The following is a 24,765-nucleotide window of genomic DNA, read 5'->3' as shown; positions in this document are numbered from 1 at the left end:
ATTACTCTGGTAAATACACTGCATCTTCTGTCGTGACATTACTTATTTCATTTCTCTGGTAAATACACTGCATGTTCTGTCGTGACATTACTTATTTCATTTCTCTGGTAAATACACTGCATGCTCTGTCGTGACATTACTTATTTCATTTCTCTGGTAAATACACTGCATGCTCTGTTGTGACATTACTTATTTCATTTCTCTGGTAAATACACTGCATGCTCTGTTGTGACATTACTTATTTCATTTCTCTGGTAAATACACTGCATGCTCTGTTGTGACATTACTTATTTCATTTCTCTGGTAAATACACTGCATGCTCTGTTGTGACATTACTTATTTCATTTCTCTGGTAAATACACTGCATGCTCTGTCGGGACATTACTTATTTCATTTCTCTGGTAAATACACTGCATCTCTGTCGTGACATTACTTATTTCATTTCTCTGGTAAATACACTGCATCTTCTGTCGTGACATGACATTCTTATTTCATTTCTCTGGTAAATACACTGCATGCTCTGTCGTGACATTACTTATTTCATTTCTCTGGTAAATACACTGCATGCTCTGTCGTGACATTACTTATTTCATTTCTCTGGTAAATACACTGCATGCTCTGTCGTGACATTACTTATTTCATTTCTCTGGTAAATACACTGCATGCTCTGTCGTGACATTACTTATTTCATTTCTCTGGTAAATACACTGCATGCTCTGTCGTGACATTACTTATTTCATTTCTCTGGTAAATACACTGCATGCTCTGTTGTGACATTACTTATTTCATTTCTCTGGTAAATACACTGCATGCTCTGTTGTGACATTACTTATTTCATTTCTCTGGTAAATACACTGCATGCTCTGTCGGGACATTACTTATTTCATTTCTCTGGTAAATACACTGCATGCTCTGTCGGACATTACTTATTTCATTTCTTCTGGTAAATACACTGCATGCTCTGTCGTGACATTACTTATTTCATTTCTCTGGTAAATACACTGCATGCTCTGTCGTGACATTACTTATTTCATTTCTCTGGTAAATACACTGCATGCTCTGTCGTGACATTACTTATTTCATTTCTCTGGTAAATACACTGCATGCTCTGTCGTGACATTACTTATTTCATTTCTCTGGTAAATACACTGCATGCTCTGTCGTGACATTACTTATTTCATTTCTCTGGTAAATACACTGCATGCTCTGTCGTGACATTACTTATTTCATTTCTCTGGTAAATACACTGCATGCTCTGTCGTGACATTACTTATTTCATTTCTCTGGTAAATACACTGCATGCTCTGTCGTGACATTACTTATTTCATTTCTCTGGTAAATACACTGCATGCTCTGTCGTGACATTACTTATTTCATTTCTCTGGTAAATACACTGCATGCTCTGTCGTGACATTACTTATTTCATTTCTCTGGTAAATACACTGCATGCTCTGTGTGACATTACTTATTTCATTTCTCTGGTAAATACACTGCATGCTCTGTCGGACATTACTTATTTCATTTCTCTGGTAAATACACTGCATTGTTCTGTCGGGACATTACTTATTTCATTTCTCTGGTAAATACACTGCATGCTCTGTCGTGACATTACTTATTTCATTTCTCTGGTAAATACACTGCATGCTCTGTTGTGACATTACTTATTTCATTTCTCTGGTAAATACACTGCATGCTCTGTTGTGACATTACTTATTTCATTTCTCTGGTAAATACACTGCATGCTCTGTCGGGACATTACTTATTTCATTTCTCTGGTAAATACACTGCATGCTCTGTCGGGACATTACTTATTTCATTTCTCTGGTAAATACACTGCATGCTCTGTCGTGACATTACTTATTTCATTTCTCTGGTAAATACACTGCATGCTCTGTCGTGACATTACTTATTCATTTCTCTGGTAAATACACTGCATGCTCTGTGTCGTGACATTACTTATTTCATTTCTTGTAAATAACTGGTAAATACATTGCATGCTGCTGTCTCGTGACATTACTTATTTCATTTCTCTGGTAAATACACTGCATGTCTGTCGGGACATTACTTATTTCATTTCTCTGGTAAATACACTGCATGCTCTGTCGTGACATTACTTATTTCATTTCTCTGGTAAATACACTGCATGCTCTGTCGTGACATTACTTATTTCATTTCTCTGGTAAATACACTGCATGCTCTGTCGTGACATTATTTATATCATTTCTCTGGTAAATACACTGCATGCTCTGTCGTGACATTACTTATTTCATTTCTCTGGTAAATACACTGCATGCTCTGTCGTGACATTACTTATTTCATTTCTCTGGTAAATACACTGCATGCTCTGTCGTGACATTACTTATTTCATTTCTCTGGTAAATACACTGCATGCTCTGTCGTGACATTACTTATTTCATTTCTCTGGTAAATACACTGCATGCTCTGTCGTGACATTATTTATATCATTTCTCTGGTAAATACACTGCATGCTCTGTCGTGACATTACTTATTTCATTTCTCTGGTAAATACACTGCATGCTCTGTCGTGACATTACTTATTTCATTTCTCTGGTAAATACACTGCATGCTCTGTTGTGACATTACTTATTTCATTTCTCTGGTAAATACACTGCATGCTCTGTCGTGACATTATTTATATCATTTCTCTGGTAAATACACTGCATGCTCTGTCGTGACATTACTTATTTCATTTCTCTGGTAAATACACTGCATGCTCTGTCGTGACATTATTTATATCATTTCTCTGGTAAATACACTGCATGCTCTGTCGGGACATTACTTATTTCATTTCTCTGGTAAATACACTGCATGCTCTGTCGTGACATTATTTATATCATTTCTCTGGTAAATACACTGAATGCTCTGTCGTGACATTATTTATATCATTTCTCTGGTAAATACACTGCATGCTCTGTCGGGACATTATTTATATCATTTCTCTGGTAAATACACTGCATGCTCTGTCGTGACATTACTTATATAATTACTGGTAAATACACTGCATGCTCTGTCGTGACATTATTTATATCATTACTCTGGTAAATACACTGCATGCTCTGTCGTGACATTACTTATATAATTACTGGTAAATACACTGCATGCTCTGTCGTGACATTATTTATATCATTACTCTGGTAAATACACTGCATGCTCTGTCGTGACATTACTTATATAATTACTGGTAAATACACTGCATGCTCTGTCGTGACATTATTTATATCATTACTCTGGTAAATACACTGCATGCTCTGTCGTGACATTATTTATATCATTACTCTGGTAAATACACTGCATGCTCTGTCGTGACATTTCTTATTTGCTCTGTCGTGATTTCACTTATTTCATTACCCTGGTAAAACACTGCATGTTCTGTATTGAAATTACTTATTTCATTACTCTGGTAAAATGTTTTGTTTTTTGCACTGTTCAATTTTCTCTTGACTTTTCTTCGCTGCGTATCATCTTTCGCTCGATTACATTATAAACATTTAATTTATCCATCCATGGTGTTGCGAACTCCGAAATGTACATTGCATCTTGGATAGTTACACTTGGTATCTTGGCTTCTTTCGTATCATTATTATGGTTATATTTCACATTGCTCTATTGCCTCATCACCTCTACCTGGCACATTACTTTGTTTCTTGTCACTTGTTGCTTCATTTATTTCAGGCTGTAGTTCAGTAACTCTATACAAATTGTGTAAGATCTTGTGTAAGACAACTCAACTAGATTGAATAGAATAGAATGAAATCCCTGGCCATATCATCATTCTCTTAACTATGAAATCTTTGACTCTGTGGTTTCTCTGGGCAACCCTACAATGTATGTGTTCTTCTCATGTACAATGAAAACGTTTTATCCAACCATTCCGTTTCTATGGGTTTATACTACAAAATACCTTTTCTATGGATTAAGTAATCATCTACTGTATATAATTGTATCTGCAGAATATAGGTTAGATATTTTTTGCTGTAGAATTAAGTTACCTTTATAGCCGTAGCTGTACAAATAAGTTATCTGCACTCCTTTTAAATCTATAGTATTAGTTTGTCCAGCTGATGTCGGTTTTTTCTGACTTTAACAACAATAATTGATATTTTATTTTAGTTTATTTGCCATAAAAAGAACCTACAATAATGATACAAGATGATGACACTGCACTGACACTGTCTATAGACCGTCACTGTAAGTATTGTACAACGTAATTAATTGTATTTAAGTATCTATAATTTTAACACATATCACATGTAATATTAATATTAGTTCACGATTTCTGTAGCTAGTACATTTTCTATCATAAAAAGACCACATAATTCACCTAACATTTTAAAAAATACATTCATCTAATATAATGCCTTGTGAACAAATGTCTCCATAGTAACCTATAAAAGCTTTCCTTTATTCATCTTTTCTTGTTGTTTTCCACAATATTGATATGGTAGTTTAAAGGGCAATAACTCTCACAAAGGCCATACCGCAAGAATTTCAGTAAATATACATGAACTCTAGTTGTACCGATATTATCTGTAAACATATAGTAAATGTCCAAGGTATCCCTCCCCTACCTCCTGGAGAAAACAGAAAATGGTAAGTAAAAATAAAATGAAATAGAATAAGTGTACAAGTGTTTGGTAATGGATTATGATAACTATTAATAAATACTAAATAGTGAAAGCTGATGATAATACTAGCTGAATCCTTCGAATTTTCCCCATTCATACATTATCAAACACTCGCAATTAGTAAGTTCAAATAGCTGAAATGGCATCATATATATAACCACTTAAAAATCATTTACTTTCAATTCTTCTCGCCCCTTCCCCTTCAACTCAAAACTGATAAATTTATCACGATTGAAGAAACAACAGTAAAAGTAGAATTTTTATTTTAAGAAAGTGACAATGCATACACAGTGCATCCTTAATAATCCAAAATAACCTAACATACCTAGTAATTTATGATCAAAGATCTTTAATATGCATTTAATCCTATTATATATATATGATATGCAAATCAAAAGATTAGAGTACTACGAAAATAATGTATAATTTAGACACCTTACTTTTTATATATTATAGATATGAATACCGTGTTTTCCGGGTATACGTCGAGACTTTTTCGTCTGAAAATCAGTCGGGAGTGCGACCTATACATCAGTGCGACTTATATGTGGACGAAAACAAAAATCAGATAATGTGTCTGCATTATTACGTCGTGATTCACATGTGAAAAATCGTAAGTTTTTCTCGACGGTCTTCTAAAGTTATACATCGAAAAAAATCTCAGTAAAACTGTTTAAAAGAAATAAGATAAATTGAAAATGTAATAAAAATGAAAATAATAACGTACCAGATGCATGTTCAATCGTATAATTGTTGAATATATTGATATTATATGCCTGACTAAAATAATTGGAACAATGTCACCCTATACACAATACATGTATGTATTACCATATACGAAAACGTTTACCGGGGTTTGTATGTAAAACTGACTTTATCATTTATATCTTAATAAGATATTGATTAAAAACTTATAATATTTTTAAGCTAAGAAAAAAATATCATTTAACTTCATGAGATAAACAAACCAGAAAAAAATATATGCTTTCACATACACATTCATATTCACAACTAATTTATAGCAGGAACTGTTTTGTATAAGATTGTGTTGCAGTCATCATCGGAGACCCATGGTTGATTGCACTGTGCGACGTTACACTTATCATGATCAGTGTGGTGTAGTGTAGTACGATCAACAATTGGTCTCCGAAAATGAATCGCAGTTTGACAACATAAGTACAAACTAAGCAATACATGCAATTCACCATTTCATTACAAATATACAAGGACATTTTTAAGTATTCTTTGAAAGGAATTCACAAGTTTTCTTATTTCTATCATGGCTTACACTAGACACATTTCAATAAAATCACCCAAAAAATTAAATGATAACGTCTACAGATAAATTCAACTATTGTTTTCACAACAAGCATGAAATGAGCTGTAAGTATTTGCTTACATATGTAAATCACTTTTCCAATTCAAATAATATATTTTTAACACTAACTCTGTTTGATAACTCCAAAATAGTTGTCAAAACAAACATTCATTTTTTATCATCGTCTGTAAGATCAACTCGGTGATCAACTCAATGGAGGCCTTGTGGATCATTCTTGATTTAAAACACTCTTTCAATAACCATTTTTCGAAAAATCAAATTACATTTGATCTATCCTCGATACTAGAGGGGTTTCAATCACTTACGATGTAGAAATCGTAAATAATCGGAACCCCTAGAGTATCGAGGATGCAACTGATCATGATCCCTTATATTTTAATTAAAAATCTGTTTAATTCAAAATATGTTTCTATGCTTGCAGTACTTCAAATCTTTCCATCATGGGATCTTCTCCGAAATGTTCCTGGACATGTCTTTCAAATTCTTCCTGTGGAAGTCCCCCGGGGAACACAGCAGTACACATTGGACATTCTCGTCCATTTTCTCCCTGTGAAATATTTTGTAATGTAGGGGTACCTTCTTCCTCCCCTCCATCTATACAATCCAACACATGTTGCTGAAACTCGTTTATGGGGGTTGTTGGGAAGTTTTTATTACATACAGGACATATTTGAGAGTCTGTGACATTGATAGGGTTACGCTGTGCCATAATCTGGGAAACATTAGCATAATCTCCCTCTGCCTGCTGTTGTGTAGGTGGAAGGAACACCTTAATATTTTCGTAATTGTTTTCCTGTGACGACTGTTGAGGAGGATATAACACTCCAGTCCTCCCACCCTCCTGCCTTATAAATGGTCCATGGGTCGCTGGTCTATAAATTGTATCGCTGAACTCTAACTTTTTATCATCTATTCGAAGAGCCTGTAAAGCTTTGTCATTTTCATATGTTGGTATGTGATGCGCGTTGCCTGGGGTTTGAGGTGAATAAATAGTATCCGGTAATCTGGACACATCCTCCAAATGAAGTCTTGATTGTCGACTTTCTGTGTCGAGGTAACGTGCCATAGAGTAAGAACTTTCTGAAGGATTTACCAGAACCTTCGAAGAAGACACATTTGGTGACCTCCTCAGAATTGGCGAGTCTGGCGTATCGTGTGCGGTCTGAGGCACTGGTAACTGACTGCTAGTCTGTACGGGGAAGTTTGTGTCCCTGCCATCTGCATTGTTTGTGTGCAAAGTTCTATCATTGATCCTCCGAACTTCAACATCCGCCAAGGATTCTCGTCCATATGCTGATGACTCCTGTTGAATTGGCACTTGTTGCTGTTGACTCACAGACCGAGGGCTACTTGTAACTTGCATTGGTTGTCGACTAACTGACTGAGGGCTACTTGTAACTTGCATTGGTTGTCGACTAACTGACTGAGGGCTACTTGTAACTTGCATTGGATGTATTTGGGCACTGACTGCAAGTGTGTTTGGCTGACGGGATCTTGCTCCTTGCTGTTCTTCATTATAATGAGTTGGTCCAATGGACGCTCCCTCAACCATGTCTCTTGGTCTTGTAGCTGCAGCCTCTGAAATAAGCACAAAAGCTATCATAAATGAAACCACTAATAATATACAGTATTAATATGGGATTCAATTAATTTTACAGTGATACAAATCACATCTGTAATGCATAAACACCTCTCCAACACAACCATGCACAGTAGAGCATGAAAAAAGACAAATAAGTAAATGCACTTATTTAAGGGCAATCAAATTTTAGCGAAAAGCTGTGAACAATGGTTTATTAGTGTGGTTATAAACTAGTGCAATTCGATGGTTCAGTACCAGAATTACTGTTACAAAATTCAGTGCTGTATATGAATTATCGCTTCAAAAGCAGTGCAAAAAAGGCACTGAAATCAACAGTACTGCTAAAATAAGTATGTTTAAACTAGTATGCTACATGTACATATACCCCATATGAGCAAATCATCTTGGATGGAGTTAAAATTATAAAGACATTTATTTTAATTGTAATATATCTTGGACAATTTTATAAATTCTTGCCCTTGAAAGTAATAAAAGGAAACGCATTTACCGTATTCACCGTATTCAGCTCCCAGGACACTTAAATAATTGAAACAAAGTGTGTGTGTGTGTGTGTGTGTGTGGGGGGGGGGGGGGGGGGAGGGGAGGGCTGCTTATTAATGAACCAAAATGTAAGTCGTGGATATAAAACTCAGGCTTGTTTTAAATACTCATTGTACATTGATCTGTTACGGTAAATATACATATGTCTTTTATCCTTTGAGACACATTATGATGTTGTTATTCATATGAAATTAAAAGACTCCCAAGTTAATTAATATGAGATACAATTCTGATGTTAGAGGCATCACATGTTATAAAACAGCGTTAAATCCATGGGATAGGGGCGTTTATACAACTTTAACTCATCTCCAGAAAAGGGGATGGGTGCTAATTATGGCAAATACAGTATATAATGCAGTAAGCTTTTCATCTTGATGTCAACCTTGTATTTCATAATTTCGTATGCAATAAAATTTTACTTCAAACATTAAAGATGCACCACCGCTGACAAATGGTATTTTTTCACTATCAAAAACAGGATCAGACTATTTGGTATTTTTCTTCGGTTACAAAAGTAACTTACATTAAACCATTACCACCATTGGAAAGTTTGAGCTTCTAATTTTAATTCAGGATAAAAATATAAGAAATAATTAATTGCATCCCGAAAAAATTCCGTGACACTATGTTCTATATAGAATGAAGTTCTGACTGTGCATGCACCAAAAGCATAATAAATTATCTTATGTTATTTTTTGTGTTAATTAGACATATATATACACGATTAAACACCAATTGTTGTTCAAATGATGAGTACCATTTATGGTCTGTCGGCGGTGTTATCACCATGGAATGACATTTAGGAATTTTTTACATTCAAAATGACATTGACAACCCTGAAGGCAATGTCACCATCCAATGTCAGAATGGACGAAAAAAAATGGTTGTTATATACATTGTATATATAGCCAGGAGGCCTTTACATAATAATACACATGTCAAATTGGGTAAAAATGCCATTTAGAAACCCAAAGAATATCTTCTGCAGCATGTGGTCATTATACAGTGGTGGTTACTAAGGCAGATATTACTGTAGCCTAATTTGGTTGCTAAGGCAGATATATATGTAGCCTAATTTGGTTGCTAAGGCAGATATTACTGTAGCCTAATTTGGTTACTAAGGCAGATATTACTGTAGCCTAATTTGGTTACTATGGCAGATATTACTTTGCAAGATATTACTTTGCCTAATTTGGTTGCTAAGGCAGATATTACTGTAGCCTAATTTGGTTGCTAAGGCAGATATTACTGTAGCCTAATTTGGTTGCTAAGGCAGATATTACTGTAGCCTAATTTGGTTACTAAGGCAGATATTACTGTAGCTTAATTTGGTTACTAAGGCAGATATTACTGTAGCCTAATTTGGTTGCTAAGGCAGATATTACTGTAGCTTCATTTGGTTACTTAGGCAGATATTACTGTAGTCTAATTTGAAAGGTGAAATACAAGCATATAAAGACATTTCCCAGGTAATCTAACAACAATACTTTAGTTTACAAGGAGTATTTACCTTTTTGGTTCCTGCTAAAAGTTTTTATCATATCTAGTTGTTTGTTGATGGTGCGGTTCTGTTCCAATACTTTGGCCTTTAGTTCCTCTATATACTGTGTTTGATATTCAATAAATCCCATTACTTGCTTTTCCTGTAATCGTATTTCCTCTGAAATTGACTCAGGGTTTTGTTGTCCAACCATTTTTTCTAAAACATTATTGCGGTTAGTTAATTGTTCAAGATCACGATCACGATCTTTTAACTGTTTTGAAGTCTTTTCTAATTCTACAGTAGTATTTCTGTTGCGTAATTGTAATGTTTTAACATCAGCTTCCAATCTTTTGTACTTAGTGTATAAATCAGAATATTTCCTTTCCATATCCTTTTCTCGCACTGCACTGGTGTTTTTCAGACGCAATATTTGTCTTTGTAAGCTATCTGCATACCCTAGACTGGCTCGGAGCTGTGGATTAGCTTCACCAGCTCCGGAAGCAGATGGACTCCCTGAACCAGCCCCAGCAGCTCCGGCAAATGCTGCCGAGTTTGCTGTGAATGGTCGATTGGTGTTCTGAATTCTCTGTGCTTCCATGTCCTTAATGGCTTGCCTCATTGAATGTACTTTTGCAGTCTGTTCATTATACCGGAGCTTAAGATCATGGTAGGCATTCCTGAGAGCGTGTAAAGATGCATCATTCTCAGGTTTGCCTGTACCAACGTAAAGTTGAAGTGTCGAGTTACCCCCGAAGTCGTCTGTGACGCTGACCGGGTAAGCAAGGTTATCCAAATCTTCCTGTTGGTCTATCACGGCGATGTCGTCTTCACCATTCATTGTGATTTACTTATGTAAGTCTGTAATAGAAATCAATAGAGACATAACACTTACACTTATTCTACATTACCTATGTATCATATGTATATCAGATATATGTTTACAGTACCTGTATAGGACAGCTAGCATAAACAATAACAAAAATAACTTTCAAACACTAGCATCTTTTTTATGAAACTTATGGAAGCAACATGCTCCTGTTACAAGTATTTTTTTATATATATTCTTATATGATATCTCATCATTTACTGATATTGTACAATTAGTATTTTTAAAATTCAATTAATAATATTAATTACATGTAATATTTAGCTGTTCTGGGATTCTTTTCGGGATTATAATTATAATGCAAGCATGGATCTGACATGTGCAAATTAAAGGCCTCCAAATAGTCGAAGATTCTCACCAAAATTTAAAAGTGATTAACTGTAGATATACTTACGTAGCTATGATGAGTATACTATATATAAAATCTGTGCACATGTCGTTACCATATACATGTACCTGTTTAGTACCCAACGACATGTGCACAGCAACGCTTAGGTTTTGATCCTCTCCATAATGAGAGACAGCAGTCTTCCTGTAGAATAAAACAACGAAACTTTTTTGAAAGTGGTATTTAAATCCCATTTTATGTTTGTATATATATTACTTCTAGACTATAACACATGTAGGTGGATAAACCTAAGGTACATACAGCATATGTACTTAAGAATTTAAGAAACGCTAAAAGAAATAACAGTATTGTACAAGCATCCCAGTAATATCAATTAAAAAGTCTCAAATTTATTTCAATTACCAATTTACCTGGTACTGTGTAAATTTTTGTCCAAGGATGAAGATATACTCAACTTTATTGAACTTATCTACACATTTTTTTTTTCATTTCTATATTCCTAAACTAATTCAATTATATATAGCCAGTATGACTCACGTTGTTGGTTCTTCCCAAGATGTTTAGGCTTTAAACAAACGTGAAATCTCCATTTTGAGATAGTTTCCAAACTGGATATCCTTAGTTTCCAGTGTGGGCTGTATGACCATTACATTAAAGGTCCAACAGGGAAATTGTAACCTACGTAGTACACTGGCTGGCTTGTGTATTTATTCCTGGCAAGGGTTCAAGGCACCTGATGACACATACACTATATATGTGGCGATATATGTAATTGCATGGTTTAGAAACATTCCTCAGGCTATAGCTGCAAATGCCAGCTGACCACCTTGTACATGTGCTGGTGTAAAAATTTTTATAAGTAATCAATTAGAAGTTATGTAACAAACAGTACACAGAAGTAAGCCTTTAGCTAGTCCCTTCACTTTCATTTTATAACTTCGATACTACTGGGGCATGTGATAATTTAATTAAGAGAGGGCTATTTTTTACCTGTTTTACTACAGGGACATGTAACAAGAGAGACAAATTTCTACCTGTAATAGTACAGGGGTGTGTAACAAGAAGGACTAATTTGCACCTGGTGAAATACTAACACATTAATGGAGTATTTACTCCTTAAGAAATATTGTACCTTAAGAAGCTTAAAAACTGTGCAGCTACAAACAGTTTGTGAATGCAAACAAGGAAGTAACTATATATTGGTTTAAATCTAAACAATGCATACAATTATCCATATAAAGATACAAACAACCAGGTTATATGTATATATATATTACAATGATTCAAACTACTTAATATGTGTTAACATCACTAACTGGGGCCTGAGGATATTTTGAAATCCACAAATGACTCAATTTTTTTTTAATATTTCACATTACGATTTTCATTCATATATAAAATCTAGTTTTTTTCCCTCCTACATATAAATTCCAAGTTTTCATTCATTAATACATTTATGATACTCAAGCTCTGCTACAAGAAAAAATAGCATATTGATCTTATAATCATCAGCTCATCAGATGTATATGATGTGTGTTCTATAAGTACCATATATCAAATCAGTAATCAGATTAATCCTGATTGGCCTATTAAAATATGACCTAACGGCCTAGTTATTGAATATTCTCAGTCCATCATCAAATTAGGGAATAAGCCTTACTCAGTTCTATTTTGGGATAACAATTAATGATAACCTACATGTATGTGAATAACCTATAGTTATATAACTGTCCTATATACAAGATAGTAACAATACCATATATCACAGAAGAATTTTAAACTGTTCATTTTATCATATAAGCTTAGGCCTATCTAAAATTTACACTGGCATCATAAAGCAATGTGTATGCATTTCATACACATGACTATTACATCCATGGTGGTTATATTTTATACTTAAAAATTAGTAGCCGACTATAGATATAAGTAGTCTATATATAGTATGTATATCGGCCTCTATACATAAGCTTGCATATACGTTGTACGGGAGTTGGGAAGGGCACGTAATGTTAATTAATTACACCCCCCCCCCCCCCCTTCATAAGTACCTTCATATGTAGAGTTGGTTAAAGTTTGTTCTGGATAACGATATAACAGGTGTACCATATCGGGTAGTATAGAAGTAAACTGTTTGTGTTTGACAAGCTAGGTTGACAACGTGGTTGATAAAACACGAGAATATGGCGTTAACAGTGGTAACAGTTAAACAGTGTTGTCGAGTTTCAGCCCGTCAGGATTGGGACACAGTCAGATAAGTTGTCGTCATATGGTGTAATTAGAAACTTACCTCAAAAAATGACACAGTTTCATAACATATTGACATCAATGAAATATAAAACAGACCTTAATAGATGTCAAAAACATACATACCTGCCTCATATATTTGCAAATGGCGTTCCACAAGTTCTATTTTTAGAAATGGGAGAATCCCTTACAGATTAAAACGTCACTTGTTAGAGTTATCTCCCATATACCACTGCTTCGCGCGGTTTATATGAAGGTATTTTTTACACTAAAATGTTGAAAAATGACAAATATTTAAATGGGGCAAAAAAGTAAGCACATGGACCCTCCGTTTTTCTGCCTGATTTAGAAAGAACAATTCTTTCCCTATTGATATGCAAAATATTTACAAAAGTTTATACCAGATCGTACAGTAAAGGAAAAATATCTATATTAGTCTAGTTAAAATATTAATATGAGCAAAAACTTTTAACTGGCTCAAGCTGGATTTGTACAAAAATGGCATAATTACCCCTAGAATTAGAGGTTTGAGAATAATAGCTAAATTCAGACAGATCACTTGAGCAGATTTTCTTGAAATCCAACCTTGCACTATTGAACAAAAGTATGACGATATAAGTCCAAACACTTACTATCACACTAAAATAAGTTAATCAGTGGACATGACGAGCTCATCATCCAGTGATGCTGGCCATCTTGGTATACAACTTGCGCCATATTACTGTTTTACTAAGAATACCTGCCAACTGATGTCTCATTCTACTACAATCGCCTGTAAAATGTGGACGTGTACGATCGATTATCATGGAGTCTCTGGGAGATATTTTATGGAATCCACATAGGGGAACTAGATGAGACCTTATCCTATAAACGTCATAATATTATTCTCTTTATTTCATCCAATATTGTGGTTGGCTGTGTGTATGTAGGTATGTTGCAATCTGTTTTATCGGATGGCACAACGCCATTTAATACCAGTCCTGTTTAATTCGATTATAAATGTTTTAAACTTAGATATGTGATTTGGCACGTGAAACGTTGCATCATTATTAAATTGAAATGGTTGCTCTTAAGCTATTTTTACATTATTAATTCAAAGTGCATGAATCTGTGGCTTTTATTTTTTTTAATATGTTTTGTTTGTTAGACAAGAAGTAATGGTTAAAGTAAATGCATCTTCGTTCAAAACAACAATGATATCGCCAAATTATAAACAGATAGGTTCGAAAATACATCATTAATTATGTACAAAAGTGCATACATATAACTAATGTATGTATGCAGGTGACACCACAATACACACACAAGGAAAAAACTGCTGATATACAAACAAGATACGTGTTAACAAGGAGAAAACAAAAGTATCGCTTCTTGGAACACCAGAAAGAAAATGAGGACTATCCAAAACACTATCTGTCTCTTTATATCCTGCTATCTTATGTACAAAACTGTAAAGTATGTTATCTTTTAGGCTTTGAGTCAAAATATATTTCATGACACAAGTACACATATGTCATTTTCATTTCAGAAAATTTTATTGTAAGATACAAAGGGAATTCGGTAACATTAGCTCTCTCTCTACAAATATATTCCATGCGCGATAATTCTGTGTTCATCTGTCAACTGCCATACTTCAGTATTGAGTCTAGTCAGTGGACTATGTAGATGTGGCTCATCTGTCAACTCCCATACTTCAGTATTGAGTCTATGTAGATGTGGCTCATCTGTCAACTTCCATACATCAGTATTGAGTCTATGTAGATGTGGCTCATCTGTCAACTTCCATACATCAGTATTGAGTCTAGTCCGTGGGCTATGTAGATGTGGCTCATCTGTCAACTTCCATACTTCAGTATTGAGTCTAGTCAGTGGACTATGTAGATGTGGCTCATCTGTCAACTCCCATACTTCAGTATTGAGTCTAGTCAGTGGACTATGTAGATGTGGCTCATCTGTCGACTCCCATACTTCAGTATTGAGTCTAGTCAGTGGACTATGTAGATGTGGCTCATCTGTCAACTCCCATACTTCACTATTGAGTCTAGTCAGTGGACTATGTAGATGTGGCTCATCTGTCAACTCCCATACTTCAGTGTTGAGTCTAGTCAGTGGACTATGTAGATGTGGCTCATCTGTCAACTCCCATACTTCAGTATTGAGTCTAGTCCGTGGACTATGTAGATGTGGCTAGCCTTGATACAAATACTTGGCACAAATGATCAGACTACCAGGCCAGTGATACATTCATGGTTCTGTAAGAGGTTTTGTGATTGTTTTATAACCTTGTATACTTTTACATTGTGCATTTGCTACATGCTTGATGAATTTTTCACTCAATACGGAAGCCTGAATAAAGTGTATTATTATCATTTGTCTGCAGTCCGTACCAAAACGCTGCGTATATAGATTGTAATATGTGCACATAGAATAGTGCATTCATCTATTCAAATTCTATGGAATAAAGATAAGATAATAACTCAGAAAATAGAATCAACACAATATTTTATTTTTTTTTTTCAAAATACCAAAATAATATGTTTAAACTACTGCACTTGCTTTTGTAACACAGTGAAAGTAGCATTGATCTTATAGTGATTGTATTTAATCTGCGTAGGCTAATTTAGTATAGTCCTTATACCTCAAGTAGCTCTTGTGATACGATCAAGTTTTACTTAACACTGAAAGTGTAAACCTACGTTCGTTATCGGCCCAATGGAATACATTTAAGGAAGACTCCCCAAATCTCATTTACGCCGATTTACTTTTGCACATTTGTTTCTTTTTTGTTTCAAAAGTTTTCAAAATGACGAATATGAATATCAATTTGAAAATATGAATAACCTTCAGATATTGAACAAATATGTGTTATTTTACATTACACAACAACAAAAATTGTACATGACCATTTGTTTACATTCTTTAAAATTGATCTTCTTGAATTTCTTTTCAACATGTAATTTATATTTCAAAAAATATTTATTTCTTAGCAAACAATCGCCTGTAAAATGTGGACGTGTACGATCGATTATCATGGAGTCTCTGGGAGATATTTTATGGAATCCACATAGGGGAACTAGATGAGACCTTATCCAATAAACGTCATAATATTATTCTCGTTATTTCATCCAATATTGTGGTTGGCTGTGTGTATGTAGGTATGTTGCAATCTGTTTTATCGGATGGCACAACGCCATTTAATACCAGTCCTGTTTAATTCGATTATAAATGTTTTAAACTTAGATATGTGATTTGGCACGTGAAACGTTGCATCATTATTAAATTGAAATGGTTGCTCTTAAGCTATTTTTACATTATTAATTCAAAGTGCATGAATCTGTGGCATTTATTTTTTAATATGTTTTGTTTGTTAGACAAGAAGTAATGGTTAAAGTAAATGCATCTTCGTTCAAAACAACAATGATATCGCCAAATTATAAACAGATAGGTTCGAAAATACATCATTAATTATGTACAAAAGTGCATACATATAACTAATGTATGTATGCAGGTGACACCACAATACACACACAAGGAAAAAACTGCTGATATACAAACAAGATACGTGTTAACAAGGAGAAAACAAAAGTATCGCTTCTTGGAACACCAGAAAGAAAATGAGGGCTATCCAAAACACTATCTGTCTCTTTATATCCTGCTATCTTATGTACAAAACTGTAAAGTATGTTATCTTTTAGGCTTTGTGTCAAAATATATTTCATGACACAAGTACACATATGTCATTTTCATTTCAGAAAATTTTATTGTAAGATACAAAGGGAATTCGGTAACATTAGCTCTCTCTCTACAAATATATTCCATGCGCGATAATTCTGTGTTCATCTGTCAACTGCCATACTTCAGTATTGAGTCTAGTCAGTGGACTATGTAGATGTGGCTCATCTGTCAACTCCCATACTTCAGTATTGAGTCTATGTAGATGTGGCTCATCTGTCAACTTCCATACATCAGTATTGAGTCTATGTAGATGTGGCTCATCTGTCAACTCCCATACTTCAGTATTGAGTCTAGTCAGTGGACTATGTAGATGTGGCTCATCTGTCAACTCCCATACTTCAGTATTGAGTCTAGTCAGTGGACTATGTAGATGTGGCTCATCTGTCAACTCCCATACTTCAGTATTGAGTCTAGTCAGTGGACTATGTAGATGTGGCTCATCTGTCAACTCCCATACTTCACTATTGAGGCTAGTCAGTGGACTATGTAGATGTGGCTCATCTGTCAACTCCCATACTTCAGTATTGAGTCTAGTCAGTGGACTATGTAGATGTGGCTCATCTGTCAACTCCCATACTTCAGTATTGAGTCTAGTCCGTGGACTATGTAGATGTGGCTAGCCTTGATACAAATACTTGGCACAAATGATCAGACTACCAGGCCAGTGATACATTCATGGTTCTGTAAGAGGTTTTGTGATTGTTTTATAACCTTGTATACTTTTACATTGTGCATTTGCTACATGCTTGATGAATTTTTCACTCAATACGGAAGCCTGAATAAAGTGTATTATTATCATTTGTCTGCAGTCCGTACCAAAACGCTGCGTATATAGATTGTAATATGTGCACATAGAATAGTGCATAGAATTTGAATATCTATTCAAATTCTATGGAATAAAGATAAGATAATAACTCAGAAAATAGAATCAACACAATATTTTATATTTTTTTTTTCAAAATACCAAAATAATATGTTTAAACTACTGCACTTGCTTTTGTAACACAGTGAAAGTAGCATTGATCTTATAGTGATTGTATTTAATCTGCGTAGGCTAATTTAGTATAGTCCTTACCTCAAGTAGCTCTTGTGATACGATCAAGTTTTACTTAACACTGAAAGTGTAAACCTACGTTCGTTATCGGCCCAATGGAATACATTTAAGGAAGACTCCCCAAATCTCATTTACGCCGATTTACTTTTGCACATTTGTTTCTTTTTTGTTTCAAAAGTTTTCAAAATGACGAATATGAATATCAATTTGAAAATATGAATAACCTTCAGATATTGAACAAATATGTGGTATTTTACATTACACAACAACAAAAATTGTACATGACCATTTGTTTACATTCTTTAAAATTGATCTTCTTGAATTTCTTTTCAACATGTAATTTATATTTCAAAAAATATTTATTTCTTAGCAAACAAGTTTTTAAAATACGTGTATTTGTCGCTTTTATTTAGAATGATAAAAAAGTTTAGTTTTTATGTTTTGCGACGACCCATGAGCCATAAATAAATAAATGCATAGATCGTCAAAGTTACGTCGCCCATTTTCCTCACTTTAATGTATCCATAAAAAGAAATACAGAAATGAAACAAGCTGGTGTAGAGGCAGTTGAGTGGTGGGAAGTGGACCTAAGATGTCGTGTTGGAATAAAGAAATATATTACTTATTGTAACGTGTATATAATCCTTAATCCAGACTTTGACCCCAAATTTACTGTCACTAATCCTCTGCCTCTTCAGATAAAACCTAGACGATATCATGTAGATGATAAGACAGTAACTAACTCTGCCTCTGAATATGCAGTAAAGCGTTGATAAACTAGAATATGTAATTCATTTATTACCTGACAGTCTTTATTTTTTGGGGTTTCATGCCCGTTGTACAGCTCAACTCTTTTGAGCTTGCCTAATGTTTGGAATACTTTTCATTGTAACTTTTGTTCTAGGTCGGAGATAATAACTTAACGAGGTTATGAAAGTTTTAAAGTGTCTTAATTATCTCCCTTTATCGATTTACTATCTCCAGGGACTTGAGATAGTACTTATAAGGAAGAGTTAATTTAATCAAATGAAGATCAATCCTTATATGAACATCCACGTTTTTATTTTAGACGGAATAAATCTGGTAACACTAGATTATACGCAACCAGACTTTACAATTAATAAACCGAAGATTTAGAAAAAGATATAAATATCATGTATATTCAAACATATATCTGTCAAACCGGAGTTCGAACCTGTGACTTTTACTTTATCTTAACACACTCGGATATCCTACTCGCTGATAATTGATATTACCTCTAATTAGGAAGGATCTGTAGAATATCAAATATGTCCTTGAAAAAGCAAGTGGAATATGTTTTCGATATATTACTCAGCAAGAATATGGAGACTTGTGCATAATCTGTTACATTAGGCTTTCGCCACATTTATCAATATAACACTCTCTGAAATGATAAGATATGACCATCGCCACAAAAGGGATGTATGCTGCTGTGCTGATGTACTTTAATTAATCCAACCATGTTAAATGCCTGGTTAAGATGTATCGCTTTATGATAAAGCCTGAGTCATTACTTGAGTAAAGGTACACATAGCCCGTAGAGAAATGATTTATCAGTAACTTATCAAACGTCTACCCATATGTCCGTATCTACCTCCTATCTATAATGGACAGTCTAGTTTTCTGTTTCACAACGGAGTCGGGGGTCTACGGGCAGGCTTCATAATTTACGCTATAATAAATCAATTTGAATTATAAATAGAAAAAATAATGACTAGTCCATTCAGATCCGTTCATTGCTTACAGTAGTGTTGATGTAATGGTATTTTTTATTTATATTTACAACATCTACCGGGCTTATGGGCAAAATTATTAGCCAAATAAAACGGTCAGTTGTAGATATGTGTTTGGTTAACATTGCATTTGCTTACATCCAACTACTGGCACATCTCTAAAGGTCTTTTCAATATCAGAAAATAATAATCAATACTTACGTTTACCGGCAGCTGATTATCATCAATGAGTGTATTTAACTACTTGATATGTAGACATTAATAAAACAAGACTGAATGAAGGAAGACGAAAGCAATCAAGAGACGTATTTTGGTATTTTGAATGGGTATTCCCCGTCAAGAATCCGCGAGCGGGGCACCGTAGGGATATCATTACAGCTAGCGGTGTACATGTATATACAATACACAATGTGTACATATAGTAACGCTATTGTACTATATAAACTGTATTTCAGAAAATGATACTGATTGATAGATATATCAACCATTATTGTCTGGCATGTTAAGGGGTTTAGATTTCTCGAGGCTTTTATTTTCTGCCAAGATACCTTGGAAATTCCATGTGAACCTATACCTTCAACAGGTGTCGCATTACTAAACATGTTTATCTTTAGCGGGTTTTACTGGTCAGAAATTGTATATACATACGCGTGGCTGTTTACTTTACATCTTTTAAACTTAATTATTCATGACTTTTCTTAATAAACCTGAAACAAGGTTATCAAAGACACAAGTCAATATATAGGGCGGGTAATGAATGAATTATGAAATTGGGATACTAGTATGTGATAGTTCTCATAGTTTTGAATCATGCTAATAATGTCCATCGAAACATTTCTTTATCTATTTATCTAAAAACAATGGAATTAGTCGCATCTTTTTGTATTTAATACTTTAAGTAACCTAAACACCAATGTTTGTATTGAATCAAATTGTCATTATACTATCATCTGTATTGCATTTTGCATCAAAAAATATATTTATGTAACATTATATGTATGGATCGTATCGCAAATGAACTAACACATCAAACTGCGAATATGTCATCAATAAATTACATGTGTGTTTCGGATGAAATGTATGTTTCTAATCTTGAGCTAAACACCAAGTCAAACAACTGATTACCAAATCTAAAAATTGATCACCAAATCCAACAATTTATTTTTTCTAAGTATAACTTAAATAAAAAAAAGCCGAATATTTTTAATTTAATAGAATAATATAATATATATTTAAATAAAAAAAAATTAAATCTTCACAAATCAAAATATAGCGATTTAGCTTGAAATTGATTTACAGTTCAGCCAATTATTAATATTTCGTGGATCATACTTTCGAGGCCAAGGCATTACCCTGCATAATTGGAAAATAGTACATAATGCAGCAATGGAAGAACAAATTTCATTTCAACAAATTTTATTGACAAAGATGTTACAGGTCAAATGGATTAAATAACAGGCAAAGCCTATATAAATTCTCTCCAATTGTGGCAAAAGTAATAGTTTAAACTTACATCAATTATAGATTTTATATTTAAGTTTTGAAATGAAATTTTACAACAGATAAAGGGAGATAACTCTTTTGCATACTCCATTCACACAGCACACATAATACAAATACAGCTATTATTTTAATACAAGAACATGTTATATTACTAATTAGACCAAATGTTACTCAGATATTGACAGACAATGACCAACAGTCCATGTGTATATATATACACTTGTCATTGCTCTCAATACTGTTAAATTTCCTGAAAATAATTGAAAATATACATGTATATTCTTTTAATAAGATAAGTGTATGCTGTATATAGAATAAAACAAAGTAACCGTATTAAAACAACCATGCTCAACAAAATACTCCAAGTATATCTTTATCAGAGGATAATTAGAGTAGAATTTATACAACGTTATTCAAATGTTGTTGGTTTTTTTTTTTTTTTTTTTTTTTTTTTTTTAAGAGAATCTTAAAATTTTAAAAGCTTATTTCAAAAACTTATGTCAAAAACTTATGTCATGGCTAATTTAAATCATATAGAGATTAAAACGTCTAGATTTACCTATATATAGGTGAACATCGTGAAGTAACTGTCTGTTTATAGTTTTATCACAGTCAGGACAGCCTTGAAGAAGAATATTGATATCAATATGGTTATGATTTGCATAACTACTAATGGAGGTGAACAGGGAAAGTCTATGTTGGTCATATAAAGGACATTCGAGGAAATAGTGGGATATAGTTTCATTTTCAAAAGAACAAGCACAAGATGTATCATCAGATAGATGGTCAGTATATAGGTGGGAATTAAGATTACTACACAAATTTCTAAGTTGACAAAGAATAATATTAGCTCTTCTATCACCTTCTGTTTTAAAAATTTTGGTCGATTCAATTACAACTGGGACATCTTTATTAAGTTGGTGTTTAAAGGCTGAGAGAGAAGGAGAGTTAAAGAGATTGTTATCAGAAGTGTTTATAGTGCGACACATTAGTGGGATGAAACTATCAAAATAATTATTAGTTCTGCATATTGGTGGATTAAATATTCTTGTTTGTCTGAGAGCATAGCCATTATTGTTTTGATTGTTAATGTTATTGAAAGGATTTAGGATATCTTGTAAGTATTGTGGTGATAGGCCATGCATTATTTTGTACATCATTATTAGTTTATGTTTGTGTCTTCTTACTGATAGTGTTTCCCATCCAAGTTCTGTATAAAGTTTATTGTGAGATGTTCCAGACCTAAGTCCTGTAATAATTCTGGCTGCTTCTAATTGGACAGATTCTAAAAGGTCTTTTGATTGTTGTGTGCAATTATCCCATATTATATCTGCGTATTCTAAGATTGGCCTAATAAATGCTGTGTAAATTTTAATTAATGACTGACGATTTACTTTATTTTTAATGTAACGAAGAATGTTTAATCTACTGTCTGCTTTTTCATATATGTTAAGGATATGTTGTTTCCATGATGCATCGTCCTTTAGTGTAAGCCCTAAGTGTTTGTGTTCAGATGTGTCAGTAATTTGATTGTTTTAGAAGTTTATTGGGGGGCTGTTTTTGTTATGTTTTCTGGAAAATAGTACTGATTTAGTTTTGTTAGGGTTAAATTTGATGTCCCATGTTTTTGCCCATTCACTAATGTTAGAGAGGTCAGTTGTTAGTGCTTGAGCTGCTTGTGCTGGGTTTTCATCTATAATTACGTACAAGGAGGTGTCATCTGCAAAAAGTTTGATATTAGTTGAAAGATTATCAGTGATATCGTTGATGTAGAGGAGGAAAAGAAGAGGCCCGAGTACTGATCCCTGGGGTACCCCAGCATTTACAACCTTGAACTGTGAATAGTAGCCTTCTGTGGTCACTCTTTGTAATCTATCAGATAGGTAATTGTCGAACCATAGAAGTAAATTTCCATTTATTCCATACATCTGGAGTTTATGTAAAAGACCTTTATGCCATACTCTGTCAAAAGCTTTACTTATGTCACAAAAAATAAATCGAAGTTCCTTACCCTGGTCCATATTGCTAACAATTTCATTATAAATAAACAATAGTTGATTAACAGTGGAATCACCTGGTATGGAAGAACAAATCATAGCTATTACAAAACAGCATGAATTACACTCAGGAATTTTGCTATTATGGTATTTTATAATATCAAAAGTGTTGGTAAAACAACCATGTAGAGATAATTGGCTACTTTAATCGTTTGAAAAGTTTAAACTTCAATGTTGATGAAGTATTGTCACCGTCACCTTACCATCCGTATTCGGTTTGTTTGTCATCTTTCTCTCTTTCTTTCTTTCTTTCTTTTTCTTTCTTTCTTTCTTTCTTAGATAGCAATACATTTATTTTGCGGTAATCTTATCTAACCTCTTTTCGGAAAGTGGTTCTAATTTAATAGTGTTTTCTGTTATTGTTTCTATATCCATATTATAATTGCGCGTATTCATTTTTGCGCTAAATCTGAAGGATCGTTTTTGAGGTACAAATTGAATGCGCCGAACTAATTCTACAATATCTACAGAATAGGTCTGATCTGATTATCTGCAATATCTACAGAATAGGTCTGATCTGATTATCTACAATATCTACAGAATAGGTCTGATCTGATTATCTACAATATCTACAGAAAAGGTCTGATATGATTATCTACAATATCTACAGAATAGGTCTGATCTGATTATCTACAATATCTACAGAATAGGCCTGATCTGATTATCTACAATATCTACATAATAGGTCTGATCTGATTATCTACAATATCTACAGAATAGGCCTGATCTGATTATTTACAATATCTACAGAATAGGTCTGATATGATTATCTACAAGATCTACAGAATAGGTCTGATCTGATTATCTACAATATCTACAGAATAGGTCTGATCTGATTATCTACAATATCTACAGAATAGGTCTGATCTGATTATCTACAATATCTACAGAATAGGCCTGATCTGATTATCTACAATATCTACAGAATAGGCCTGATCTGATTATTTACAATATCAACAGAATAGGCCTGATCTGATTATCTACAAGATCTACAGAATAGGTCTGATCTGATTATCTACAATATCTACAGAATAGGTCTGATCTGATTATCTACAATATCTACAGAATAGAATAGGTCTGATCTGATTATCTACAATATCTACAGAATAGGTCTGATCTGATTATCTACAATATCTACAGAATAGGTCTGATCTGATTATCTACAATATCTACAGAATAGGTCTGATCTGATTATCTACAATATCTACAGAATAGGTCTGATCTGATTATCTACAATATCTACAGAATAGGTCTGATCTGATTTTATCTGTAAACATCTAATTTATTTTATCTACAAATACATTTAAAAAAAATATTTTTAGTACTTTCGACGAATTAAATTGTGTATTTCATATTACCTCCTTTATTAAGAATGTTATTGCTCATTCCACTTTAAGTGAAATATGTTTTTTTTTTAACTGTGAATGTGTTCATCTTAACATAATTATCTCAGAATCTTACACACATGATCTACAGAACTATAGTTCGGCTGTAAATTTTGTAAACCAGTTTATTTTCACGGCGATCTCGCCTTTACGGTTTTACTATACATGTATATGTCTTTGAAATATT

General features: G+C 33.7%; 1 protein-coding gene across 3 annotated transcripts; it reads right to left on the bottom strand.

The window, feature by feature from the left end:
* Positions 1–4,114: 4,114 nt before the first annotated feature.
* Positions 4,115–19,963, bottom strand: LOC138320631 (uncharacterized). Of its 3 annotated transcripts, none has more exons than XM_069263747.1 (4): positions 19,835–19,963; positions 10,892–11,029; positions 9,639–10,469; positions 4,115–7,563 (listed from the first exon to the last, which is right to left on the bottom strand). In XM_069263747.1, exons 3-4 carry the CDS (start codon positions 10,447–10,449, stop codon positions 6,395–6,397), a joined length of 1,980 nt encoding a protein of 659 aa, XP_069119848.1. In that variant the 5' UTR covers positions 10,450–10,469; positions 10,892–11,029; positions 19,835–19,963; the 3' UTR covers positions 4,115–6,394. The 3 variants fall into 3 exon arrangements, with proteins under 3 accessions (XP_069119848.1, XP_069119850.1, XP_069119849.1); XM_069263749.1 differs by lacking the exon at positions 19,835–19,963 and adding an exon at positions 13,217–13,358; XM_069263748.1 differs by lacking the exon at positions 19,835–19,963 and adding an exon at positions 11,384–12,857.
* Between the last annotated feature and the right edge of the window lie 4,802 nt (positions 19,964–24,765).

Source organism: Argopecten irradians, chromosome 4, assembly GCF_041381155.1.
Source record: "Argopecten irradians isolate NY chromosome 4, Ai_NY, whole genome shotgun sequence".
Lineage (NCBI taxonomy): Eukaryota > Metazoa > Mollusca > Bivalvia > Pectinida > Pectinidae > Argopecten > Argopecten irradians.
The sequence above is the reverse complement of the archived record's forward strand: the minus strand, read 5'-3'. Positions and strand labels throughout refer to the sequence as shown.

Bases quoted from the DNA above. Each gene is read 5' to 3' on its own strand.
- LOC138320631 (XM_069263747.1), bottom strand. From the start codon at position 10,449: ATGAATGGTGAAGACGACATCGCCGTGATAGACCAACAGGAAGATTTG. The intron at 7,564-9,638 runs GTAAATACTCCT...TGCTTATTTCAG, and splicing joins TTTTAGCAGGAACCAAAAAG to AGGCTGCAGCTACAAGACCA.